Here is a 26,472-nt window from a genome sequence, read left to right as displayed (position 1 = left end):
CCAAAGAACCTTTCTGTTTCACAAAACTGAATTACTGTACAGTACAGTATAGCAGTGCACTACCAAAAAGATAAGACTAGCAATGCATAAAAACCCAAAGTTGACATGGTTTTTGAGAAGTGAACCATGAATTAATCTTACTCAGGCTTTTATAGCAGCTTTGAAACACATTTAATGTGCTTTGTTTCATTCAGATGGAGGTTGCCTGAAATATCTTTCTCCACATCTAAAATAGCTACAGAATATTCCAGCAACAGGAAGGTTAAATTAATTCACTTATTTACCAAATTATATCCTCCAGTCATTTAGTAATTCTGTCAGACACCCGAAAATGTCCTCTACCCTTTCTGATCTTGTCTGACCTCTGTCTCATTGTATCTTTGGATGAGACCTCATCTCTGTTTGAGCCAGCCTGGTTGAAGCACTCATGTTAAGTGTTTGGCATTTGAGGAACAAAAGGTCCCCCTTTCCTAATGTAGCGATGGATCACCCAAAAACAAGCCCTGCCTGTAACGTCCCTAATGAATTCAAATATATGCAAAACCACGTGGGTCTCCCATTCAGGTGAGGCGAAACAGAATTAATCACATTCCTGAAATACATGAGCATTAACCTTTTATCACTTGTCAGGCATGAGAGCACTGACCCTTATTTCTTTCTCCTATAGGTCAAATGCACAAAATACTAAAACGCCCATGAACTCACACCATTGGCTAAACAAGAAATTGCAATGTTTGACGTTTATATTCTTCAAGAGGTCAACCTACTGTATGAATAGCTTATGCATGTTATCATATAGATTGTCTGGGATAGGAAATTATGCAATGCAGATACAAAGTCCCTAACCTAAGCGCATCCTTTAGTTAGTTAACTTTTAGTAATTTTTTGTCACGGTTGTTAAAATACTGATTTATGCAGAATCAACCTTACCATAAAGTGAAATTTACATTATCTATTCATAGTATGGTCCATAGTAGTACTTAATAACCTACATATATTAATTTATAGCTATGTTTTGTAAAATATGGGAATCTGTGGCCAAAGTAATTGCGCAGCACCACAGTTTGTCATCTCTCCCACACATTCACCATCTGATGAATGATTCTCGCTGGACATCTCCCCAGCCATATCTCATAATGGTCATATTATGATCGCAATATGTTGCCTCAGGGATATTTTCGGGATATGAAAGATCAGAGGGGAAAATGCATCTCTGCACAGAGGTGAATCAGAGAGAGAGGAATCTCTTCAAAAAGAGATTACAGAGAAATGGTTAAGATAATACGGACAAGATAGTGGAGGCTCAATCTGCTCTCCCATCACTGAGCTGTCATTCTCACCGATGACCTCTTCGGAGAGCATGATGTCATCATAATCTAACCTTGTCATCCTTACAACCAGCAATCTAAGATGATGTTTATCTGTGATACAAAAAAGCCTGGGGCATTGTGGTACAGATTTTTCTTAATAACATGCCACACCAAAAATAAAGGGTACATGTTTGCAACAGTGTCCGTTTCTCCAGTCTAATTTCTATTGCTTTGATGAGGTCATTGTTTCTGATTCACTTGGTCATTAACCTGTGATTGTTACTCGCTTTACCTTCCCTGGCTGACATGCAACATCCTTGCCTAAAGGTAACAATTTGTATGCTCATAGCAAGGTGGTCTTCCTTAAAGGGCACCTATTATACAAAATCCACTTTTACAAGGTGTTTGGACATTAATGTGTGTTGGCAATGTGTGGACACAACAACCTTACAATGAAAAAAATAAACCCTTTGCTTCTTTTTTACTTCCCATTAAACCATAGCACTCTTATTAGACATGCTGTTTTGATTCTCTTGTTAAAGAGCACCTATTGTCTGATTCACAATTTTAAATTTCCTTTGGTATGTAAGTGAGTATTAGTACATGTTAACGATATGCAAAAGGTACAAACCCCAAAGTAAACGATGACGCGAGTTATCGTCTCCAACGTAAATCTTTTTTCTTGGACTACAACAAACACATGGATTGTAGGCAACAGTTTACTTCCTGGGCCTGTTGACATGGACAAGACCGACATTATCATTATTTCTCCCGCTTCGGACTCAGCCTGTAAGTTAACTCCTGTTAGCATTGCAAGCAAATCTTTCAAACATGGTAAGGAGCGTCACATTTCCGGCTGACGTCAGAGGTATTCAGGCCAATCACAACATACAGGTAGCTGGCCAATCAGGGACACAGAACTTCTCAAATCCATGCGTTTCAGGAAGAAAGGGAAATCTGGAGCTACAAAAATGTACGGTATGTGGAAAATAATGTGTTTTTAACCATAAACAACGTGACCATATTGTATTATACCAAATACACAAAATAACGTTTTTTAGCAATGAAATAGGTGCCCTTTAATGCGACATCACACAAACAAGGCCCGTCCATGGCCACTGACTGACTGGTTAATTACACCCAAAAGCTTTTCTAGTTTATCTTCTGGTTTATGGTTAAAAAAACACATTATTTTCCAATTACCGTACATTTTTTAAGCACCAGATTTCACTCGATTCCTGAAACGCATGGATTTGAAAAGCTCTGTGTCCCTAATTGGCCAGCTAATCTGTACGTTGTGATTGGCCTGAATACCTCTGATGTCGGCCGGAAATGTGAGGCTCCTTACCATGTTTGAAAGATTCAGTCGCATGCAATGCTGACAGAAGTTAACTTACAGACTGTGAGTCCAAAGTGGGAGAAATAATGATAATGTCCGTCTTGTCTACGTCTCCAGGCCCAGGAAGTAAACAGTTGCCTACAATCCGTGTGTTTGTTGTAGTCCAAGTAAAGAGATTTACGTTGGAGATGATAGCTCGCGTCATCGCTTACTTTGGGGTTTGTACCTTTTGCATATCATTAACATGTACTAATACACACTTATACACCAAAGGAAATGTAAAATCGTAAATCGGACCATTGGTGCTTTTTAAAGGCGGAGTGCACAATGTTTGAAAAACGCTTTGGAAAAGGGATTCAAGCCGGCTACCAAAACACAATTGTAGCCAATCAGCAGTAAGGGGCGTGTCTACTAACCGACATCCTTGCTGGGTATGTGTGGGGCGGGTTTATCAAAAGAAGGTCCAGATTCTATTGGGGTAGGGGCGTGTATGTTTAGGTGATTTCAAATGTCAACATTGGCTTTCAAACATTGTGCACGCCATCTTTAATATTTTCATTAGTTTATTCTGTTTTAGCCATTTCACATACAGCATCTGTGCTACATTTGCAGTGTAGATTTGGCTACAGATATACCCTTTGCTTTTCTTGACCTTTTGCCATGCTAAGCCCCCATGACTCTCTGTAGTGAGTAATCAATCAGCATGCTGTAACTCAGTCTAATTAACCCCCTGAAGTACTAGTCTAATACTCGGTGGGGTGGTTAACTGACTGCACTCCATACAAACTGGACTCTTGTTGAGCATGATTATTTACTATTTGAAGTACTCGTGTGCTTTTGAGTACAGAAGGAAAATTATGTTTAACAGCAGTTCCGCTTGAAAAGATAAACAGTAGGCAAATGACTTTCTGTAACATTTTTGTAAAAATTCTACCAAATGACATACAAAAGTTCACACATCATTTATGTATTCCTTCTCTTTATTTCTTGTATAAATAAATGCATGAGGTAATGTCAGCACTCACTGTTTCCGGCAAGTGGGCTCAGTATGGGATACCCAAGCACTGCAGTGCCATCTTATTATATTTGGGGAAACTTTAGATAGCATTGTACGCAAGTAAATGTTGATTTTAGATGCCAGCAAAAGGAGAACCTTTTTATGTCCATTGCAATCTACAATGTCAGAAAAAAGACACAGCATATAGTAGTAAACTGTATGACCTCTTAGTAAATGCAATTGTCAATCACAAAAAATAGTGTAGGAATGTAAACATATTCATTTTAAAGGTCACGTTCTTTCCGATCCCATTTTTTAAACCCTAGTTAGTGTGTAATGTTGCTATAATAGCAAAAATAATACATGTAAAATGTTAAAGCTCAAAGTTCACTGCCAAGCGATATATTTGAAGAATTTGTTTCCAAAACGCAATAAATCCATTTTGACTAATTACGTGTTTTCTATGAAAGTGACAAGATGAAAAACACTATTTTCTGTTACAAACTTTCACATAGCATCTTTAGGTTATAATAACATTAAAAATTCAAATCCATAATTTGATTTTCAAAGATTTATTATAAAAACTGATTATTTTTTCCACAAAATGCAATATATCAATGACAGGTGTTTCTTCAAAATACTATAAATCCATTGTGTATTCATCTTTGCCATGTTATATTCATTTAGTTGACTAGTGATCAAAAAAATAAACATTAATGACATCAATCAAAACGATTACTTTGTCATTTTAAAAACAGTGTTATTGCTGCGGTTATACTTGGGACGTCATCGACTAATCGCTGAATTTTTTTCACAGCGATCAACTGTAAAATGTTTTGGTCCTGCTCGATTTTTGTTGGCTTCGCGTAAAATAATGGAAAGTTTTTCATCCTCTGGGGTCTGCATTTTCTGTTTCCCGAGTAACTCTTGCGCAAAGATGTTGATGGCTTACGTTTCTTTCCCGTCACAGAAAACCACCACAGGTTTATTAATGCCATCAAAGTATTATTTTGTTTCTGCACTCAAGAAAAGAAATGATTCATTGGATTGACTCAATAAAATTGTGGGCAGGATTTCCATCCAAAATATGAATGTGTACCCTTAACTCATAAAAACTGCTTTACACAATAAAAATATATTGAGTTAGTCCAACTCAATTTAAAGTAAATGGCAATACTCAATTAGTTTCCTCAACTCAATTTAGTGTAGTCTGAATAACTCGATTTAGCGTAGTTTGAATAACTCAATGTAATGTGGTCTGAATAACTCAATTCTGTTGTTTTATATAAAACATTTTTATATCATACTAATTAGCATAAGCACATATTAGCATGCTAATAATAATAACATATGATACTTTGGATGAGCATGTCAGAAGAGACTGATCTCCAAACAGGCATTAACACAGTGCTCATTGAGAGAAATATGTCACATCCACAACCTAACCACAAGTGCCACTCTTCTGCACGATGGTAACCAAACAATTTGAAAAAATATTACACAAACGCTTCTAAATCAATAAGATAAATGGACATTAAACACTATTAAGTCTTTCTCTTTACCTAAAACTGCATAAAATAACACTAAATTAAAAAAATGACTCTCCAAAAGCAGTTGCATGCAAAGCATGCTGGGAAATTATTTTTCCAGAACCCAGACTCAAACTAATTGTGTTAACGCAATTAAAAAGAAATCAATAAATTATAGTACATATTTATTTGTGTTAAACTAATTAGATATATATACTTATTGCTCTTAATGAGGTATTTTTAATTCATTAAACACAATTTTAATGTGTCATCTCTAAGAAGGGCTTGAATAATTTTTTTGAGTGTGTTTATTTGTTGATCACGAAGTACAAGATGAGGAAACCTAGAATTTCCGTGTGTATTCAACCTGACGAAATTGTTGTTTACAATGTGTGGAATGGTGCGCTGTGATTTGTTGAGCGGATTTATTGCATTCTGCAGAAAAGGAGGAGTGTTGTTTATAGCGTTTTGGGAAAAAAGGGCGAAAAGATGACAGAATAACACAGTCGATATTGGATTTTGCGTAAAATTAAGAATTTCCTTTTAAATACTGACCTGATACAATACTGATTTTGGCAGTAACTCATTTTTTTTAAAATGGCGTTTATCGCATTTGGGACCAAACTCTTCATTTTCTTTAATAGAATTCGCCTTTCAAAGCCTACAACGAACTGTCGGTTTGGACTACAGCCCTCTACTTCCTGCTTTAATGATGTCACTAGAACAGTTTTTTGACTAAACTCCGCCCACAGGAATACATCAGTCGCCAGCTTAGCTAACGGCAAGCTAAGCTGCTATCGAATCACAACACACTAAACAAACTACACAATCAGAACTCGTTACGCATTTCTGAAGGAGGGACTTCATATAGAGCAAAGAAGACATCAGCCTGTTTTGAGGACAGTGAAAACTGCAGTATACAAATAAGTAAATTGTGTGAAAAATACCGCGTTGTTTTACACGTGAAACATGAACACATGTTATATTGCGCAATGCAAAGCTTCAAAAACACAGAAAGAAAGGGACCTTTAAAATAAATGTAACCATAGATATAATGAGCCTGGATGTTTTGCATAACATAGTGTTGGAAATTTGCATATATGTATTTGGCTTGTTTACACTATAATCTCTAAACTCATTAGACTAATTATTATCTGGAGGTAAACAAACAGCCTTATTCAATTTCACACAAAAAGTTTGTAGCATCAAAAAATCAAGTTGTAAAGGGGATGTGATTAATATCTGGAATTATCTAGACTTTTTAGGTATTAATAAAAGCTGGTGTTTCACATTTGACTTAAAAGTAATTTACCTTGGTGGTTCACTCGTTTGATCTGATTTAATGACCATTAAACATTTTTGAAATAGTGTAATACTGTTCTGTGGCATTACACAAGACATTCTGAGTCAGAGAAAATGTCTTTTGAGTGTTGAACTGGTATAAATGTCTTCACATTTACACTTACATCACTCAAGTTTGGAGTTGCTGTTTCTGAAAATATTTGTGCGTCCATTAATAACCAATATACTGTAGGAAGAAATGAAAGGAAGAAATGAAAAGACAAATTCATCTGCGTTCTCTTCTCATATAAATGTTCACAATGTAAAAAAAATGCTTGAGACTATGTTGTATTTATGTTTAATGTATCGGTCAATATTAATAAATTATAGTTCTAGATATGATGCACAGATAAAGAAATCAGTTTTTGTACTGAGGACTTTTTTGTTGGTGCAATCTTATTTAGCAAGCTTTCACGCAAAGTGGCCTTGATTTCCGGATGGGTTTTATTTGTAGACGATCAAAGTACAGTGTAAGCAAAATGCAGAAGTCATATTGATTTAAAACATCCCCCAAAAAATACGAGCCTTTTTTGCACAGCTTTTTCACAGCTGACAGAGGGAAGATGGAATAGCTATTTCACAATGATTGCATATTGATTCATAAGTAAGACAGTGTTGACACTTTGTAAAGTAATGTCATTAGTCTAGTCATCTTAAGTTATGTCGCTTTTTTATGGAAAAAGGACTCTATAGAGATTTCAGGCTTGACAGATCAGCAAGGGCAGCCAGTGAATTTAGGGTTGATGGATCATTAATCTTTGCTCTCCACAAAGTTCAGATGGTTAATTATAGTTAGCTTCGAGCCCAACTTTGATTTTAAAGCTCTTGTTTTGAATATTCACAACAGGGAAGCATTATAAAATATTTTACAATGCATTAAAACCACACAAAGACACCTCAACACAAACACTTTAACAGTCGAGAAAATAAATGCAAATGCGTTGGAAACAAGAGATTTCATTGAACTTCTGAGTGCATGCTATATTACATTGTAATTAAAATGCAAGCATAATTTTTAAAATATTTTCAAGATAAATGGTTCACAGCAGGGTAGATGAGTCACTCAATGACAGCAAATGCAGAAAAGTCAGCGTTGGGTGAAATTGTATTTTGAGTTACATATGTAATCAAGCATTGTTTTGTTTATGTGTGTTTGGGGGGTGACCCCATAAGGACAGCAAAATTTGAAATCACATGCTTAATAAACACACAAAATAATGACTAAAATAAAAAAACAAAAGGTTTCTGTTGGGGTTATCAGATCTAGGAGGATAGGTCATATTTAGGGGAATGGACAAGCAATAAACAAGTTGGTATAGATGCCATGCCATCAACAATATGCAGATAATGAATCTCCTGCAGACAGTCATACACTCACCTAAAGGATTATTAGGAACACCATACTAATACTGTGTTTGACCCCCTTTCGCCTTCAGAACTGCTTTAATTCTGGTGACTGTGGGGGCCATTTTAGTACAGTGAACTCCTTGTCATGTTCAAGAAACCAATTTGAAATGATTCGAGCTTTGTGACATGATGCATTATCCTACTGGAAGTAGCCATCAGAGGATGGGCCAATTGGCATTAAGGGGCCTAAAGTGTGCCAAGAAAACATCCCCCACACCATTACACCACCACCAGCAACCTGCACAGTGGTAACAAGGCATGATGGATCCATGTTCTCATTCTGTTTACGCCAAATTCTGACTCTACCATCTTAATGTCTTAACAGAAATCGAGACTCATCAGACCAGGCAACATTTTTCCAGTCTTCAATTGTCCAATTTTGTTGAGCTCGTGCAAATTGTAGCCTTTTTTCCTATTTTTAGTGGAGATGAGTGGTACCCAGTGGGGTCTTCTGCTGTTGTAGCCCATCCGCCACAAGGTTGTGCTTGTTGTGGCTTCACAAATGCTTTGCTGCATACCTCGGGTGTAATGAGTGGTTATTTAAGTCAAAGTTGCTTTTCTATCAGCTTGAATCACCTCTAGCATCAACAAGGCATTTTCGCCCACAGGACTGCCGCATACTGGATGTTTTTCACTTTTTTTACACCATTCTTTGTAAACCCTAGAAATGGTGCTTGAAAGGGTGTCGGTTAACGATTATTTAAAAACTTGAAAACGTGCAGCCCTAACTCAGACCGGCCCGTCTGGCACCAACAACCATGCCACGCTCAAAATTGTTTAAATTGCCTTTCTTTCCCATTCTGACATTCAGTTTGGAGTTCAGGAGATTGTCTTGACCAGGACCACACCCCTAAATGCATTGAAGCAACTGCCATGTGATTGGTTGATTAGACAATTGCATTAATAAGAAATTGAACAGGTGTTCCTAATAATCCTTTAGGTGAGTGTATATACCTGAAAGGCATATACACCTTAGAAAACAAAATACACCCTATGAAAGCCGAGCTGTTTCAACATGTTTGGTTCAAATATGTCTCTTTTTTGGGTTAATTTAAACCAACAGTTTGTCCATATGTTACCCAATTTTGATAAACACAAACACAGTGGTTTTCAGACAAGGATAATATTTACCATACTGTACCTTATTTAACCGCCACAAAAACCTACAAAACACTTCAGACACGTGCAGTGGGGACTGTGCATAAAAACTACACACTACTTTCTCCTTTTGGGACTTGTTTGCTAACTGAAGGGACCCTGCGGCTCCGACTGAGAGTTTATGTTGGCCAGACAGCTGGCAGACTGTGCATCTGGACTAACAGTCACGGTCAGTCTCACCTGTCACCCCTGCAATGCCTCATCAGATTGAAAAAAAAAACACACAAAACCAACAACACAGCAGGAATAAGGGGCATCCGAATTTAGAGTAAATTAACCCTAAAATGCCACACAAACCTAGTGACTACCCTTCCATACATTCCCTTACAGCTAAAAATGTGCACTTGAGAAAGTAATCTTTGCACCATCTGAACCCAGTAAAGTTTAATAAATAATTAATCCATTCGCATGGATGTCCCTGGCGGTCAGCTTGCTTCGGAAAACATTTAACTTACGCAATTTAACATCTTAGTATTACTCATTAACAGGAGCTACCTTGGACCCCTTGCTCAATAAAAGCCCCAATAGAAAACATGTCTAAAAAAAGTAAAAAAGTATTAGTCTGAAAATTGTCATTTAAAGGTCATTTTGCAAAAACGTACATATGACAATACACACACATGCGTAATTGCACTAATAATTCACAGTTTGGTTAACAATGGTTGCATAATCTACTCTGTCACACTGCTTGCACACTTTAAGTTGTACAAATAAAAATACGCAAGTGCACAAAAAATATTTTTAAACCAAGAGTTAAATTTAAAATGTATTTTAATTATTTCATATTTTTTCTTGCGATTCTATAGCATTTATGAATTTTACATTGTCTAGAAGTTCCCTTCTGAACTATAAGCATCTGGGTTATAGTTTTTAATCAAGCTTCAGTTGTGTTTGGATGTTTGAACATGGCACAAAATAAACGCATAAACATTTGGAATAAGAGTAGACCTACAACATAAACTAAATAAAGGAAATTCATTACACTGTATGCCTGTATATTAGCTGTCTGCACCTGTCTGTTTGTTTTCATTCATTTCAGTGTGTATAAAGTCAAGTGTTTTCAGGGGACATTATCATTTCTTGGAATGGATATGGAGGTTTCCTCTGGCACCATTTATACAGCCAATGAGACGAGACTATAACATCACAGGGTATGCTGTCTAGTCCCCCCCCCCTCTCTCTCTTATCTGTTCTCATATGGTACAAGTTAATTTTTTCCATGTGCTTATAACTACCAAAAACTGAGATCATGCACACCAAGGAAAACTCATGGTAATTCTGACTCTTGTGTGATATATATAATTTACCTAATTTACTTAACAAATAATGCATACAGGATGACTAACTATTGAAAAAAAATTACATTTATTAAAATAAATTAGAACCTTGACTATTGCATGCAGATAATTTGCTTTGAATGTGTTTTTGGACTCTTGGCAAAATTTATCTTTTATGATGTTTTCAGCCTTTGAAAATATATAACATTTATTACCACATTATCTGATGCGTTGTATTTTATTTCTCATGTTAATTCACGGAAAGTTGTGTTATAGCCCCGAAAAGTTTGATTATTTTATTCGTGCACGAATGTCTTTGTAGTGTCACTTGCATGAATTTCTATAAATCTTGTGTCCATTGCATGACTTTCTTTTTCGTGGTATTTTATGTATTGTTTTCTCATAGTTTTTTCCTATTTTCTCACCATTGTCGCTTGGGGTTAAAATCACTTTCTGTTACATTTTTAGACATCCTAACCCAAACCCCAACTCTAACCCCAAATCCAGGCGACAACGATGTAAGTTTTAAAAGCGGAACAAAAGCAAAGTACATCCTACCCCAAACCCCAAATCTATCTCCAACCCCAAGCGACAATGATGTAAAAGTAGAAAAAAAATGAGAAAACAAAACATAAAATGACACAAAAAAGGAAGTCGTGCCACATACAGAAAAAACTATTAATAGAATTTCGTGCTATGGACACAAATAAATTGATAAAAAAAATTGTGACTATAACACGACTTTCTGTGAGATCATGTTGCATTATTTCCTCCTTAAAATTAATCTCTACATTGTTTTCCTCACCATTGTAAGTCACAGTTTGAATAAAAGCATCTGGTACAGTATATATGCCTAAATAAATGTAATTAAAATGTAGTCAATACAGTGAACTGATCTAAAAGCCTCCTTAGCTTTTTAGGGAGTGATGTTACTTTTCTTACTAGTTCTTTTGTGATTTCATTATATCACGCAGCCTTGAGTTTTTGAAGAACTACTGTAGACCATTTGATTGTAAACACCAGCTGGTAATTAACAGACAGTAAAATTGTCATTTAGTGACCTTGTCTGATGTGATTTGTGATTGTCTTGGAGCTCATCTTTCTTTCTCATTTCCTCACTCATGCTGCTGCTCTTTTGATGACTGTAAACTGACCACAGAATGGCTAATGAGCAGAACAAGACACAGGCCGAAGATCGCCATCGTGTGTGGCTCGGGTCTGGGGCTCCTCGCTGAGAACGTCTCTAACAAACAGACCTTCCGCTATGAGGACATTCCTAATTTTCCAGTAAGCACAGTTCCTGGAGTTATGGAAACATATTGTAGCTGAATTATGGCTGAAACCATGGTTAAAATTTTTTGTATAACAGCTGTTTCTGCCCAGCAAGCAATTTTGGCTAAAACAAGGAAAAATGTGAAAGTCTAATGCTACATACACAGGTTTTCAAGGGTCCACTTAGATTAAAAAAACCCGAGGTCTGACCTGGGTCTCGGGTAATTTAAAATGAATGTGTTTTTGCCGAACGGACCCGAGAAGACCTGAACTCTCTTGCGTGTGCGTCACTTTTCAAACCTCTCATCTGTTTGCCAAGAGCGCTTGAGACATTGTGTGGCTGGCTGTAGGTTAATTTTCGTTGAGACAGACATGTCAGTCAATTTTAAATTTACATTTTAGCGGTTACGTTGGTGTCTTTGTCAGATAACAAAGTAAAACAAATGGAGCAGCTCGCCAAATTGGTTGCGAGGCCACCGGAGTTTCTTTCTGTCTGACTGCTGCGTGGGGGTCTGCAGAATACACACAAGTCAGTGCCGTTTACATTCGGATCCGGTCGGGTAAAAAAAAATTGCCATTAGTTCGGGTCGGACTCAGGTCTAATTTTTCGTCTTTGTCTCGGGTCGGGTCTTTCTTTAAAAAAAAAAAATATTTATGCACGTGGGGTTTGGGTATAAAGTGATTTGGGTCATTTTGGGTCGGGTACATTTCTTTGGACCCGAGAAGACCTCTAGTACACACCAAACGCGTAGCATCGCGTTGCTCGCTCTAGATTACTCGCAGGATTTAACTTTGGCTGTTTCTCAATTCCAAGAACGGACATGCGTTCTCGTGGAGACTGGTCTTGCCAGGCGACCTTGGAAGAACGAACTCAGAAGGTCGCGAGAACACAGAACGCACTTGTGAGAATTGAGATCTATGCGATCTTCCTGTTGGTCACCTGACCTCCGCCATTGTTTTGTCGCAATGACTTCTGGGGCGTAACGCGATTTCAGCCCACAAGTTCGCACTCGATGCATCCTCGATATCAAGAACACATCCGGGTATTTTCATGCGTCCTCTGTACTTGCGTTCCTGAGAATTGAAATAGGCTTTATGCCCAGCTGCACTACTTCCTGAACTTCGGCCGGCTCCTTGTTTCCTGTCTGCCATTGTTGGACAGGCTGATTAATCCAGGTGTGTCTGATTATTGTTGTTGTGACTACTGAGGTCGGGCACACCTGGATTAATCAGTTTGTTTGTGACTACTGAGGTCAAGCACACCTGGATTAATCAGTTTGGCCAATAATGGCAGACAGGAAACAAGGAGCTGGCTGAAGTTCAGGAAGTAGTGCAGCTGGGCATAAAGCCTATTGAACTTCGACAGTTAATGATGACGTAGAGCGAGAACACGAGGATGCAATACCGCTGAAGAACGCATATTAAGAAACAGCCTTTGTGTCATGCAAATTTTTCGCTTGAGTTGAATATTTTCACGAAGGCCCTTTTTCGTGCCGCCCAATTCGCGTCATCCGCATCGCCCCGCCCGGGTACGCGTCTGATCGCATCTTTGCATTGACTTTGTATATAATCTACTCATGCAAATCGTTGAACACAAATCTTCTGTAAACCCACAGTAATAGACGTCTAACCATAGCCCGAGAATAGACAATGCGTATACTTTTAGAACATGTAAAAAGAAACACCTGTTGACCTTGCTTTTATGATAGAATATTGTACATCTCCAAGTTATTTTGACAAAAATAACATATCAGTTTATTTACTTTTTTTTTAAATGCATGACTTGGAAGAAATAACAAAGATAAAGCAATATAGATAGATTGGAACTTCTTCAATATTGTTTTGAACACATCTTAAGGTAACAAATCAAGAAGCTAATAAAATGCCAGAAGTACACTTCTGCTCCATGCATGGTTGAGTACTTTGAAGATGTTGAAATATATAACATAGTTTGATTTATTTTCTAAAGTCACAACATCTACCCATGGTTTTATTTGGGTTAAACTATAGTTTTGATACTAATAGTATAGTTTTCATTTCAATGTAAATGTATGCAGTAATAAGTAAATGATGCGAATGTCTTTTTCGTCAGCATTTCAAGTCTATAAAAGTGCAGTTGTTCCCAATGCATGGACAAATCAGAAACCAGGTTTATTATTCTGTCTCTCATTGCATTGTGTGGCTAACAAATTACTCACGGGTCCTGGTAATATGAGCTACAAAATGAAGAACTACTGCCTATGAATAAAATATGACCGGAGCAAAAATAGCCCCTAATATCTGCCACAGGGAGTTCATACTATGATATCTCGGACAGATTTAAATATTTATACGGTGAGGTGAATAATCTTGAGAAGTGTTCAGATGCATGAGACTGTTTGCACCACCTGTAGCTTGTGTGTGCAACAACATTTAAATATGTTCAATCAAGTCTAAATCTGTCTAATTTCAGATATCATAACTTTAAGCGACAGAAATTGGGGCTGCTAGTCACTGATTGTATTTAATTTATGAGTATATATTTGCACCCAGGCATTCTTTATTACATTTTTTTGTGCATTTTATTTAAAAAATATTCACAAATATAATTTTTTATTCAAACAAAGTTCAGGTAATTAAGAAATGTGAGGCAGTGCTATATTTATCTCCAAACTTTTCTCATTACCCGTATTGTTTAGCCAAATTGCGTGACGTCTGATTAAAATGAAAATCAGACTGCATGCGCTGAACTTCATTTGCTCATTCATTTTCGGAGGGTTACAGGAAATAAATTTCACGCTGAGGGTAACGCTTCCCTATCTGAGCCCTTATAGTTTTTGTGAGAGCCATTTATCAACGCTCAAGCAAGGAAAGACAGATCGGCCCCTAAAATAGAGCTATTATTCCAGCAGAACCTCATTACGCTGCAGGTTTTAGGGCCAAACAAATCTCATCAGCCAGAATTCAAGGTTACATTTAAACAAGGTCTCGTTCACTTAGCTCAGTCGACCTGCAAGCATGTCAATACGAGTTCCTGAAGCCACAAACAAACTGCAGTCTCCCGCTGGCTTATAAATTTAGAAAACAAAGTTTGCTGTACCTGTTACTCCTCTAATGATGCACGATGATGATGATCAGTCTCGGTAATGCCATCCACGATGACATCAGCAGTCCTCCCGAAGGACCGGAAATGACTCTTTTGATTGGCTGTTGGAGACATCAGTATGTTGAATGAGTAAACAAATGCAAATCGATGAATTACTTACAAGCACAGCCAAGCCAGCCAAGTCTGAGACTTGGGAAAAGTCATCATTAGTCAATTAACATTACATTACAGAAAAGGATTACTTGGCAGCACTTTTGGATAGCAGAATGTGACCCTTTATGTGCTTGTTCCAGAGTAATGCATCATCAGATAGATATCTCCTTTCCCTGGGTAGACGCAATATATTAGGAAAGAAGCAAAGAGTAAATGCTTTACAGCATGAGGTTATTTATCAGACAAAGACAGCTTTAGAGCGCAGCGCAACTGCAGTTTATCATCACACGCTGCTTCATATATTACATCGTGTTAGACCAAGTGCAACCCATAAAGTTTAATTTAATATAATACTATATCATTTGAGAAAAATATGTACTTACTGTAGATGTTTTCACTGATGTGTGTGTCCTCTGCATACTGTAGTTCCTGGCCATGAGGGGTGTCTTGTGTTTGGTCATATCAAAGGCAAGTCCTGTGTCTTCATGCAAGGAAGGTTTCATCTCTATGAGGGCTACTCATTGTGCAAGGTAAGCTGATTTAACAACAACAACAAAAATTGGGGGGAATTATGCCTAACTTTTGTGACTTACCGTATGTTTAATGTTTACATTTACATCTTAAAGCTTTTATCCAAAGTGGCGAAAGTGGCCCAAATCTAACTTTTTTGCCCAAATGTGATCCCTATCTGATTTCCTTATGCCAATCTGATCAGCACAAATTCGACCCAGGCAACTTTCATATGTGGTCCTAAATCGGATACATATCTGATGTATTGCGATGCGACTTCAGCCTGAACGGCCATGTCGCATTTCATTCGACTTTTACACCATTGAAATACAACAGACGTCACAATTCTGTGCTGGAGGAAGCAAGAAGATGACCTCATGTCTCTTAAAGGCGAGGTGTACGATTTTTGGAAAACGCGTTGGAAAGGGAGTCGGGCCGAGTACCAAAACACACTTGTAGCCAATCAGCAGTAAGGGGCGTGTCTACTAACCGACATCGTTGCATGGGTTGTGTATGTGTGGGGCCGGTCTATCAAAAGAAGGTCCAGATTCTATTGGGATAGGGGTGTGTGTTTGTTTAGGTGATTTCAAATCTCAACACTGGCTTTTAGAGATCGTGCACCCTGCCTATAAGGGCCGTATAAAGTCGCATTTAAATGATAATGTGAACAACAGCGCAAAAAACAGATTTTAACAAAAAAAAAACTGAGCATTATGACCTGCAGGGTAAACTAAGCCTTACGTACATTCAATTTATACATTTATGAGCTATGCGTGTTCCCTGGGAATCAAACCAGCAACCTTTTGTGCTGCTAACACAACGCTTTACCAGTTAAAGTTAGTCGATTTTCTTAAAAAAAAATCCAGATAATTTACTCACCACCATGTCATCCAAAATGTTGATGTCTTTCTTTGTTCAGTCGAGAAGTATTATGTTTTTTGAGGAAAACATTGCAGCATTTTTCTTATTTTAATGGACTTTAATGCACCCCAACACGTAACAGTTTTAATGCAGTTTAAAATTGCAGTTTCAACGGAGTTTCAAAGGACTGTAAATGATCCCAAACGAGGCATAAGGGTCTTATCTAGCGATACGATTGTCATTTTTGACAAGAAAAATAAAAATATGCACTTTTAAACTACAACTTCTCATCCACCTCCGGTCCTGTGACGTGCAAGCGCGACCTCACATAATACGTCATCACGCCGAAAGGTCACGGATGACGTATGCGAAACTACGCCCCAGTGTTTACGATTGTGGAGAAAGAAGACTAATTAATGTGTCAGTTTATTGTTTAAAATGGTCGGCAAATGTGACTTTTCCACAGCATTACGCAATTACGTGAGATAGACGAGAAGTTGTAGTTTAAAAGTGCATATTTTTTATTTTTCTTGTCAAAAATGACAATCATTTCACTAGATAAGACCCTTACGCCTCGTTTGGGATCATTTAGAGTCCTTTGAACTCCATTGAAACTGCAATTTTAAACTGTTACGTGTTGGGGTCCATTAAAGTCCACGAAAATGAGAAAAATCCTGGAATGTTTTCCTCAAAAAAAAAAACGTAATTTCTTCTTGACTGAACAAAGAAAGACATCAACATTTTGGACGACATGGTGGTGAGTAAATTATCTGGATTTTTTTTTAAGAAAATTGACTAATCCTTTAAGCTAAAGGAACTTAAACATGTTTAAAGGGATAGTTCCCCCAAAAATCATTAACTTATCCTCATGTTGTTTTTAACCTGTATCAATTTCTTTTTTCTGATGAACACAAAAGAAGATATTTTGAGAAATGATGGTAAGCATATAGTGTCCATTGACTTCCATAGTAGGAATTAAAAAATATGATGGAATTGGGTACTGTCAACTGTGTGCTTTCCATCATTTATCAAAATATTTTCTTCACCATTTATCACAATACTTCCAAAATATTTTATTCCTACTATGGAAGTTAATGGACACCATATGCTGTGTGTTTACCATCATTTCGCAAAATATCTTCTTTTGTGTTCATCAAAAAAAAAAGAAATTCATACAGGTTTACAACAACATGAAGATGAAAAATGATGACACAATTTTCATTTTTGGGTGAACTATCCCTTTATTGTTCTCCGCCTCTTTTATTCTTGTTCCACTCCAAATTGATTTTTAGGATCTACCCATTTATAATACTTGTATATGCAGTGGTTTCTTGAAGTGAACTTTAAGTCCTTGTTTATTTTATGTCATCAATGCTCAAACTACATGTATTTCAATGGCCTTTGTTCCTCATAACATCACCTCAAGGACAAGAACTCGATGAAAACAGATCCTATTTGCAAAACAGAGCGGAGCTGTTACCTCCTGTATGGGCCATTAACTTTATCTGTCACAATCAGGAAGCACACGGCATGAATGCTGAGAATGCAGGTGCAGAAACAAACTGCTACTGTCACTCTCAAATCACAGCATCGCATTGTCAGTTTGCTGTTGTTGTCTATGTTACAGTATGTTAATTTAATATGAGCATATAGATAATGCCAAATGTTTATGTGACGTTTGGTGAAAAGCTTATTGTGCACATAATTTCTGGATGTCATATTGCCAAACCCAATACTTTACGATACTATTCTGTATTCTTTCCTGCGTTAGAGTGTTAGCATGTTAAGTATGCAACAGATTAACATGCATTCTTAAAAATAAAGGTGCAAACAACAAAAAATGTGACACCAGGTCTTAGGCAATTAACACCTGAATCTAGTGCTTTTTGACTTTGACTAAAGTAAAAGTAAGCAAGGAAGTACTAAAGATTTTCAAATGTACTTAAAGGCGCAGTGTGTAATTTTTAGAAGGATCTCTTTACAGAAATGCAATATAATATACAAAACTATATTATCAGAGGTGTATAAAGACATTTCATAATGAACCGTTATGTTTTAATTACCTTAGAATGAGATGTTTTATCTATATACCGAGGGTCCCCTTACATGGAAGTTGCCATTTTATGCCACCATGTTTCTACAGAAACCCTTAACAGACAAACTTTTTTACAAAGTTGTCTCCCATGATGACATGTTTGTCCGGTGGCAGCTATAGCTTCTCTATGCGTTTCAAAAGCGAGAGGTGAGCAGTGGACTGAGCCGTTGGTTGTAATGCGCAACCTCACCACTAGAAGCCCCAAAAATTTACACACTGCACCTTTAAACAGCTTCTATGGTCTGATTTTACAATTTTTTAAACAATAACGCGAGTTATCGAATCCAACGTAAATCTCTTTTCTTGGACCACAACAAACACAAACATGGTAAGGAGCGTCACATTTCCGGTTGATGTCAGAGGTATTCAGGCCAATCGCAACGTTCAGATTAGCTGGCCAATCAGGGACACAGCGCTTTTCAAATTTATGAGTTTTGTACAAAATCAGTGTGTTTGAGGAAGACAGTATCTGGAGCTACAAAAATTTACGGTATGTGGAAAATGATGTGTTTTTTAACCATAAATTACGCAAACACATTGTATTATACCAAATACACAAAATAACGTTTTTTAGTATTGCAGGGCTCGACATTAAGGCTTGTCCGCTTGTCCGGGACAAGTGGATTTTTTGTAGGACAAGTGAAAGAGAAAATTAGTTGTCCGACTGGACAAGTTAAATTTCAAACAATGTTACTTAACATTATGTGCCGTTAACGACAGGGCAGAACGCGCAGCGCAAACACCGAGCGGAATATTGAACAGAGAGCGCGGCGCGCCGACACACACACACATTTACATGTTACTGTTATTGTTACTAAACAAGCTGCGCGCGCATTAAACCTGATCGACAAACACGGAGGGGCGGGAGTCGCAGGACGGCATGGAGTGGAGAGTGATGTTTCTTCAGGCTTCGGTGTGAATATAACTGACAGGCACTTCAACCGCATTTACATCCCTGTGTGTCAAAATACATTATATTATAAATCTTTACCCGGACATGTGACTTTTGTGCATGGACAAGTGAAACACAAATTTACTCGTCCAAAGGACAAGTTCCTCAAAAAGTTTATGTCAAGCCCTGTATTGAAATAGGAGCACTTTAAGTATTGAAAGTAAAAAGTATGATAAAATATGTTTTCCAAAAAAAACCCCACTGATAAAGTACATTTACCGAAATCTAGTAAGTAAAATTACTACTTAATTACAACTCTGCCTCTGAGGTACTAATATGAACCCTGTAGGTGCAAAGGTGTACTTTTTAATGGGTGACAGCTAGGGGGTATTTTACTTTACCATTTTGTCCCCACATTGTAGTTAATTTATGTTTGGTAAGTTAACTTACTGTATTGGCTAAACTTATCTAAACACAGTAAAGATTGTCGGGGCTTCTAGCTAAAGCTCAAACTAAGCCAAATGTACACGTCTGTCTACAGGGGAACAATTTGTCTGTTGCACAAAGGGCCAGGAAGCCACTTTTACCAAATTACAGAGGAATCTACAACCTCTTGCCCTGTAGTGGGACATTTACAATAATTGCAGCCCTGACAACATGACACGATGCATTACAATCAGTTGCCATGGTCACCATAGCCAGGCAAGAGCCTTTCACTCCTAATGTGATGCTAAGGTATTAAAGCCATCAGTAACCTCTTTTATTAACCTCTAGCCTTCCAAAACATTGGTTTTGTTTTTAATGTCATAATGCCTATTTTCTTTGTGCCATATAAACACACTGAAGCAGCATATAATCTATCCTAAAAGGCACGAAAGATTAGCAAATTATATTTTAAAATAATGTGCCTTGCTTTCATATAAATTTGAAGTAAATTTTACTAGTGCACATTAATCAACCAGTGATGTGTAATCAATGAACCATCTATATAATGCAGCTCCTACTGTAGATCAATTCTCTCAAGAATATTAGAGACTCAAATATAGTCATTTCAGAGAGTTTACAACCCATGAAGACGTTGGCTTTGATTTAAAGGACAGCGGTATGGGGTGTATTTTCGGAAAATTTGCCTTTGCACCTTCATGACCCTTTAGTGTACAGTTATAATGGCTGTGTTGCATGTGGCTGCTCCACATATTCATTTTGGTTCATTAGATGGAGGACAGACTGACAGACTGTGACATCTCTATTGTGCTGCGGCTATACTGAGCCTGCAGATTCATTGTTCATTGACACTTCACTTAATGGCACTCTGCTCTACAATCCTTTATTCATACCATTTTGGATTACTAAAGCTTAAAGCGACACTCCACTTTAAAAAAAATATAAAAAAAATTCAGCTCCCCTAGAGTTAAACATTTGATTTTTACCATTTTGGAACCCATTCAGCCGATCTCTGGGTCTGGCGCTACCACTTTTAGCATAGCTTAGCACAATCCATTGAATCTGATTAGACCATGAGCATTGCGCTAAAAAATAACCAAAGAGTTTCGAAAAATTTTCCCATTTAAAACTTGACTCTTCTGAAGTTACATCGTGTACTAAGACCGACAGAAAATTAAAACTTGCGATTTTCTAGGCAGATATGGCTACTATACTTTCATTCTGGCGTAATAATCAAGGACTTTGCTGTCGTAACATGGCTGCAGGAGGTGCAATGATATTACACAGTGCCTGAAAATAGTACCCTGCTATTGAAAGATACTAAAGGGACTATTTTTAGGCACTGCGTAATATCATTGCGCCTCCTGCAGCCATGTTACTGCACCAAAGTCCTTGATTATTACACCAGAATGAGAGTATAGTTCCTAGCCATATCTGCCTAGAAAATCGCAACTTTTAATTTTCCGTCGGTCTTAGTACACAATTTCACTACGGAAGTCAAGTTTTAAAAAGGAAAAATATCGAAACTCTTTGGTTATTTTTTTTGCGCAATGCTAATGGTCTAATCAGATTCAATGGATTATGCTAAGCTATGCTTAAAGTGGTACCGCCAGACCCGGAGATCAGCTGAATGGATTCCAAAAAGGTACAAATGAAAAAGTCCTGGATTTTTCAGCAAGGATCACATTTAATCCTTGCTAAAACTATGGCTAGCCACTGTGGAAAACCACATTTTGCATGCCTTACCTTGGGGATCAATCCCATGATATTTTGTAGGAAACCCACAGTCATGGGTTTAGTGATCGTACAGTACATGGAGATTATCTGTGATGAATGACAGTTTGTTTCTACTTTTTTCTAGGTCACATTTCCTGTTCGGATCTTCAAGCTGATGGGTGTGGAGACCATTATTGTAACTAATGCTTCTGGAGGTCTCTGTCAGGATTTTAAAGTGGGAGACATAATGGTCATTAAGGATCATATTAACTTGCCTGGGTTTGCTGGACAGCACCCACTGTGTGGACCCAATGATGAACGGTTTGGGAGATGGAGTGAGCAGCATTTGAAATATTTTTGCGCTGCTTTCCATTGTATAGACGGTGAACTTTAAACTTCTCTTATTTCTTAAGGTTTGGGATCAGGTTTCCCTGTATGTCTGATGCTTACAGCAAAGACCTGAGGAAGCTTACTCTAGACATCACTGCTGAGCTAGGATACTCCAATTTTGTGCGTGAGGGGGTCTACTGTATGGTTAGTGGACCAAACTTTGAGACCATTGCTGAGGCTCGCATGCTGCAAATCTTGGGAAGCGACTCAGTCGGTATGGACACCCACAACACACAAGCCAATACAGTCTTGAAAATAAAGGAGCTTCATGATGCTATAGAATAGAAGAACCAATTTCGGCTGCATGGTTCCATAAGAACCCTTACAACCATTTTGGTTGTTTGTCCATTCCCCCAAATATGACCCATAGATATGTTTACTAAATTAGCGCCTCTAGCGGCCGCAGTTGAAACTTAATATATTGTCGTATAATTTTGCAATAATGTATTGGGATATGATTTTTTATTTCAACCGCCAGGATTAATTGTATTTATTTTACACATAACAGCATTTAAGCATTTTGAGCAAATAACGTATACATTTATTTATTTATTATATAATATGAAAAACAGCATACAAAAAGTACAAATACACTGCAAAAAAATGACTTTCTTACTTGGTATTTTTCAGTACAAATATCTAAAAATTCTTAAATCAAGATGTATTTTCTTGATGAGCAAAATGACCTTAGAAAATAAGTTTTGTTTTTAGACAAAAAATATAAAATTTAAGTAAGTTGGTGCTTAAAACAAGCAAAAATATTTGCCAATGGGGTAAGAAAAAAATCTAAAAATAAGTTCATTGTCAAATCTTGTTTTAAGAATTTTTAGATATTTGTACTGAAAACAAGACAAAAATACTAAGTAAGAAAGTCATTTTTTGCAGTGTATTCGAAATGTATCAAGCTTAACATTCTTTCTGATCCCATTTTTTAAACCCTAGTTAGTGTGTAATGTTGCTATAATAGCATAAATAATACCTGTAAAATGATAAAGCTCAAAGTTCACTGCCAGGTGATATTTTTTCTTTAACAGAATTCGCCTTTCAAAGTCTACAGCGAACGGTCGGTTTGGACTACAGCCCTCTACTTCCTGCTTTAATGACGTCCGTAGAACAGTTTTTTGACTAAACTCCGCCCACAGGAATACGTCAGTCACCAGCTAAACTAACGGCAAGCTATCGAATCACAACACACTTAACAAGCTACACAATCAGGACTCGTTACGTATTTTCAAAATTTAAAAAAATGCCTGCCATAAGTGATGTCATATTTGACTGTGAAATATCATTCGCTCTCTTGTGTCACGTGACCGATTGTATCAGCTTGGAATATGATGCGCTATTGTCCCCCCTGAGCGACTGTGTCATGCTCTAAGGTTCTGGTTGTTCCTAACTGTGTCCGTTGCGATCGTAGAGTTATTTATATAAAATAGTCTTATGGCTTTATTGCACAAAGTTTGCAATGCAAGTTGTATGTAATACTTTTATACTGTTTATTCGTCAATTTATGCAAGTAATACCCATGACTGTTACTTGCGTGTTGTGTTTTATATGGTTGTGGGTGGTTTAGGGTAGAGGTGGGGTTAAATGCTCTAAATTTTTTTAAAACCAATTATGGTCATGAAACTATTTCTAATTTTACAAATGTGTCTAATCTGACACATGCAGCAAACAACCTTGATACGTACAGTAACTACAGGTTGTAATAAGTTGCTGGCCGCTAGAGGGCGCATATCCCTAAAACGTAAGTGTACGTCGTAATAAGTTGCTTGCACTAACAACATACAGGGTGTATTTTTTGGAGGACAGTCTCTTCCATAAAGAACCTTTAACATCCAAAGAAACTTTTGGTTCTTTGTAGTGAAAAAGATTCTTTAGACTATAAACATGAAAGAAAGAAATGGTTCCTTGAGGAACCAAAATGTTTTTTCTATGGCATCGCTATGTGAGCACCTTCATTTTTAAGAGTATATTCATGTTTATTTTTGTGTTTGTAGGGACATGCTTTATACCCAACCCATAGTGTTTTAAAATGTGTAGAAATAAACTTGTAACCAACACAATTTTTAAAGGAAGACAGCACAGTTTTTTAATATTTACTATGTTCTTACCTCAAATTAGATGAATTAATACATATCTATCTTTATTCAATGCATGAACTAAATCTTTGTACAGGGCGCCGTGAACGTGTTAGCATTTAACCTAGCCCAATTCGTTCCTTATCCAAACAGGGATGGATTTAGAAGCCACCAAACACTTCCATGTTTTCCCAGCACTTCGACCTCAGGCGCAGTAATATTGACGGAGGTTTGGGGGGGAGTAGCCAAGGTCGAAGTGCTGCAAACTAAGTGCTCTTCCGCCATACAATGTAGTTCTCATTTTTTTTCCCCATTTAGTTCCCATTTCATTTTGTGCCACCATACTTACTCGTACCATAACTACTCATGTGACAGTCTTTAAATAGGGAAAACATGGAAGTGTTTGGTGGCTTCTAAATTCATCCCTGTTTGGATCCTAAGGAATGAATGGCGCTAGGCTAAATGCTAACACATTCACGACACGCTGTAAAAAGATTAAGTGCACGCATTGAAAAAGATAGATATGTATTAATTTGTCTAAGTTGAGGTATAAGAACATAGTAAAATATTGAAAAACGGTGGTGTTTTCCTTTAAGAGTGTGCTCCCAAACCCGAAAAAATAGAACTTAGTAGTGTTTTATGTTAAATGAGTGACATATATACAATCCCTCTAAAAAGCTATTTTTCACGAGGAAATGAAGTTTTTTTACTGAGTGTTTACAAGACAGCAAAACCAAGCTACATGCATATTACACACTTAGATCAGATGGTGGGCATGTTGGTACTCTTTAGTGTTGAGATGTCTTTGAAGAGGTTAAGTAGTATAACCTATTTTTCTTTTGTATGCAGTGCTACCTTAATAGGTCATTTATACAAATTGTTAATAATGATGTGCCATATTGTGGCAGGCAGAGCAAACCTGCCCTTGTAGCTGATGAGATTAGGGCCACCCGAAGACTACTTCAATCAATATGATTTGGTTAATCAGTGATCTCAACAGTACTTGTGGCCACATGATTGGCATAAACCACTCGCTGCTGGTCCTCTGATGAATTGAAGGGTGTGTTAGATAATTGGGCTTAGATTACCAAACAGCAGCACTGTGGGTTATGTGCTAGCCTATTAATAACCACCCTGTTTTGGTACAGTTTTGGTGTCCATATTTCCAACAGGACCCCAATAGTCCTCATTAAGTATTAAGTAAGATATAATGATGCAACGCAAGAACCTACTGTGCCACTAGAGATCTTCTGGTTCCTCCCCTCTTATTACCATCTTCTCCTGCTGTCCATGCAGGCATGAGCACGGTTCCTGAGGTGACTGTAGCCAAGCATTGTGGACTGAGGGTCATGGGGCTCTCGCTTATCACCAATAAGGTTTCTCTGGACTACAGCCGGGAGGAGAAGGTCAATCACGAAGAGGTCCTGCAGATCAGCAAGATGAGAGCTGAGATGCTTCAGAACGTTCTCATGACATTCATTGCTCGTTCTCATCAAGTGGAGACCATTAATAACAACTGCGTCTACCCAAATGCGGTGTAGGGGCAATCAAACCAACTGAACAGGGCATTGTAGATGTCATGTGATTGTGAATATCTTAAAGCCTACATGCTAAGCCTATATGTGACCCTGCTTGTGAAAAGTCATTTTTTGTGATTTAAAGGCGGTGTGCATGATCTCTGAAAGCCAATGTTGACATTTGAAATCACCTAAAAAAGCATGCCCCTACCCCAATAGAATCTGTACTTTCTTTTGATAGACCCGCCCCACACATAAGCAACCCAGGCAATGTCGTCGCTTAGTAGACACGCCCCTTACTGCTGATTGGCTACAAGTGTTTTTTTTTTCAAAAATCATGCACCCCGCATTTAATGTAAAAAACATTTTTGTGAAAAATAACCTTGATATCTTTAATATTAACTGAGTAAGGCCATGTCAAAGATTGACGTCAATATAAAATCAATGAGTGAAATCAAAATTAGATTATGAGACTTTACCTTGGATCTCCCGGGCAGGGTCGCATTTATCAGCAGCGAATGTGGTTGAAACTTTCCAGAAGATGTTGTGGTGCTTTTAGAGTGGATGTATATGATGTCCAAAGTGTGATTTTCATGTTTTTCCAATACTGTAAAATGAAGATGCATGGATGTTAAAATAGTGGATTCATATATTGACTTTTATTGAGGACTAATAAAATTATACTGACGCAAGTTAAGATGTTAAGATGTTGTAAGAAGAAGCTGTATTATAAACCCCCGAGTAAAAAATAATTTTATGAATTCCTTCAGGTATTTAAATAAAGTTTTACTTGAGATAAAGTGTTGTTCAGAGGAAGTTACATACTGTAATACTGCTGACAAGTCAAAATTACTGTAATTTTAAAATGACTTTTGTAGACAAATACTTTGAAGACTTGCATCAGCAAAATCACTTTTCATAAACTGACCAATTATTCATAATATGCCAGGTTTTTAATTTGTTGTTTTGCTTTGTGATGCATTAAAAACAGATTTATCTTTGTCGGCTTAACAGGTTTATAAAAACTAAATATTGGAATAGCAAAAGAAGATAGGGGTTGATATTCGAGAACACTTATTGCATAATTTAGCTATCATAATC

At 37.3% G+C, this 26,472-nt stretch overlaps 1 protein-coding gene across 1 annotated transcript; it reads left to right on the top strand.

Moving 5' to 3' along the window:
* Positions 1-10,261: 10,261 nt before the first annotated feature.
* On the top strand, positions 10,262-25,697 carry pnp4b (purine nucleoside phosphorylase 4b). The gene is made up of 6 exons (XM_073872317.1): positions 10,262-10,353; positions 11,483-11,662; positions 15,302-15,398; positions 21,532-21,707; positions 21,800-21,990; positions 25,151-25,697. The coding sequence occupies exons 1-6, from the start codon at positions 10,331-10,333 to the stop codon at positions 25,393-25,395; spliced, it is 912 nt and encodes a 303-aa protein (XP_073728418.1). The 5' UTR covers positions 10,262-10,330; the 3' UTR covers positions 25,396-25,697.
* The last annotated feature ends 775 nt before the right edge of the window (positions 25,698-26,472 follow it).

Source organism: Misgurnus anguillicaudatus, chromosome 10 (assembly GCF_027580225.2).
Source record: "Misgurnus anguillicaudatus chromosome 10, ASM2758022v2, whole genome shotgun sequence".
Classification (NCBI taxonomy): Eukaryota; Metazoa; Chordata; class Actinopteri; order Cypriniformes; family Cobitidae; genus Misgurnus; species Misgurnus anguillicaudatus.
This window is presented reverse-complemented; position numbering and strand designations above follow the sequence as displayed.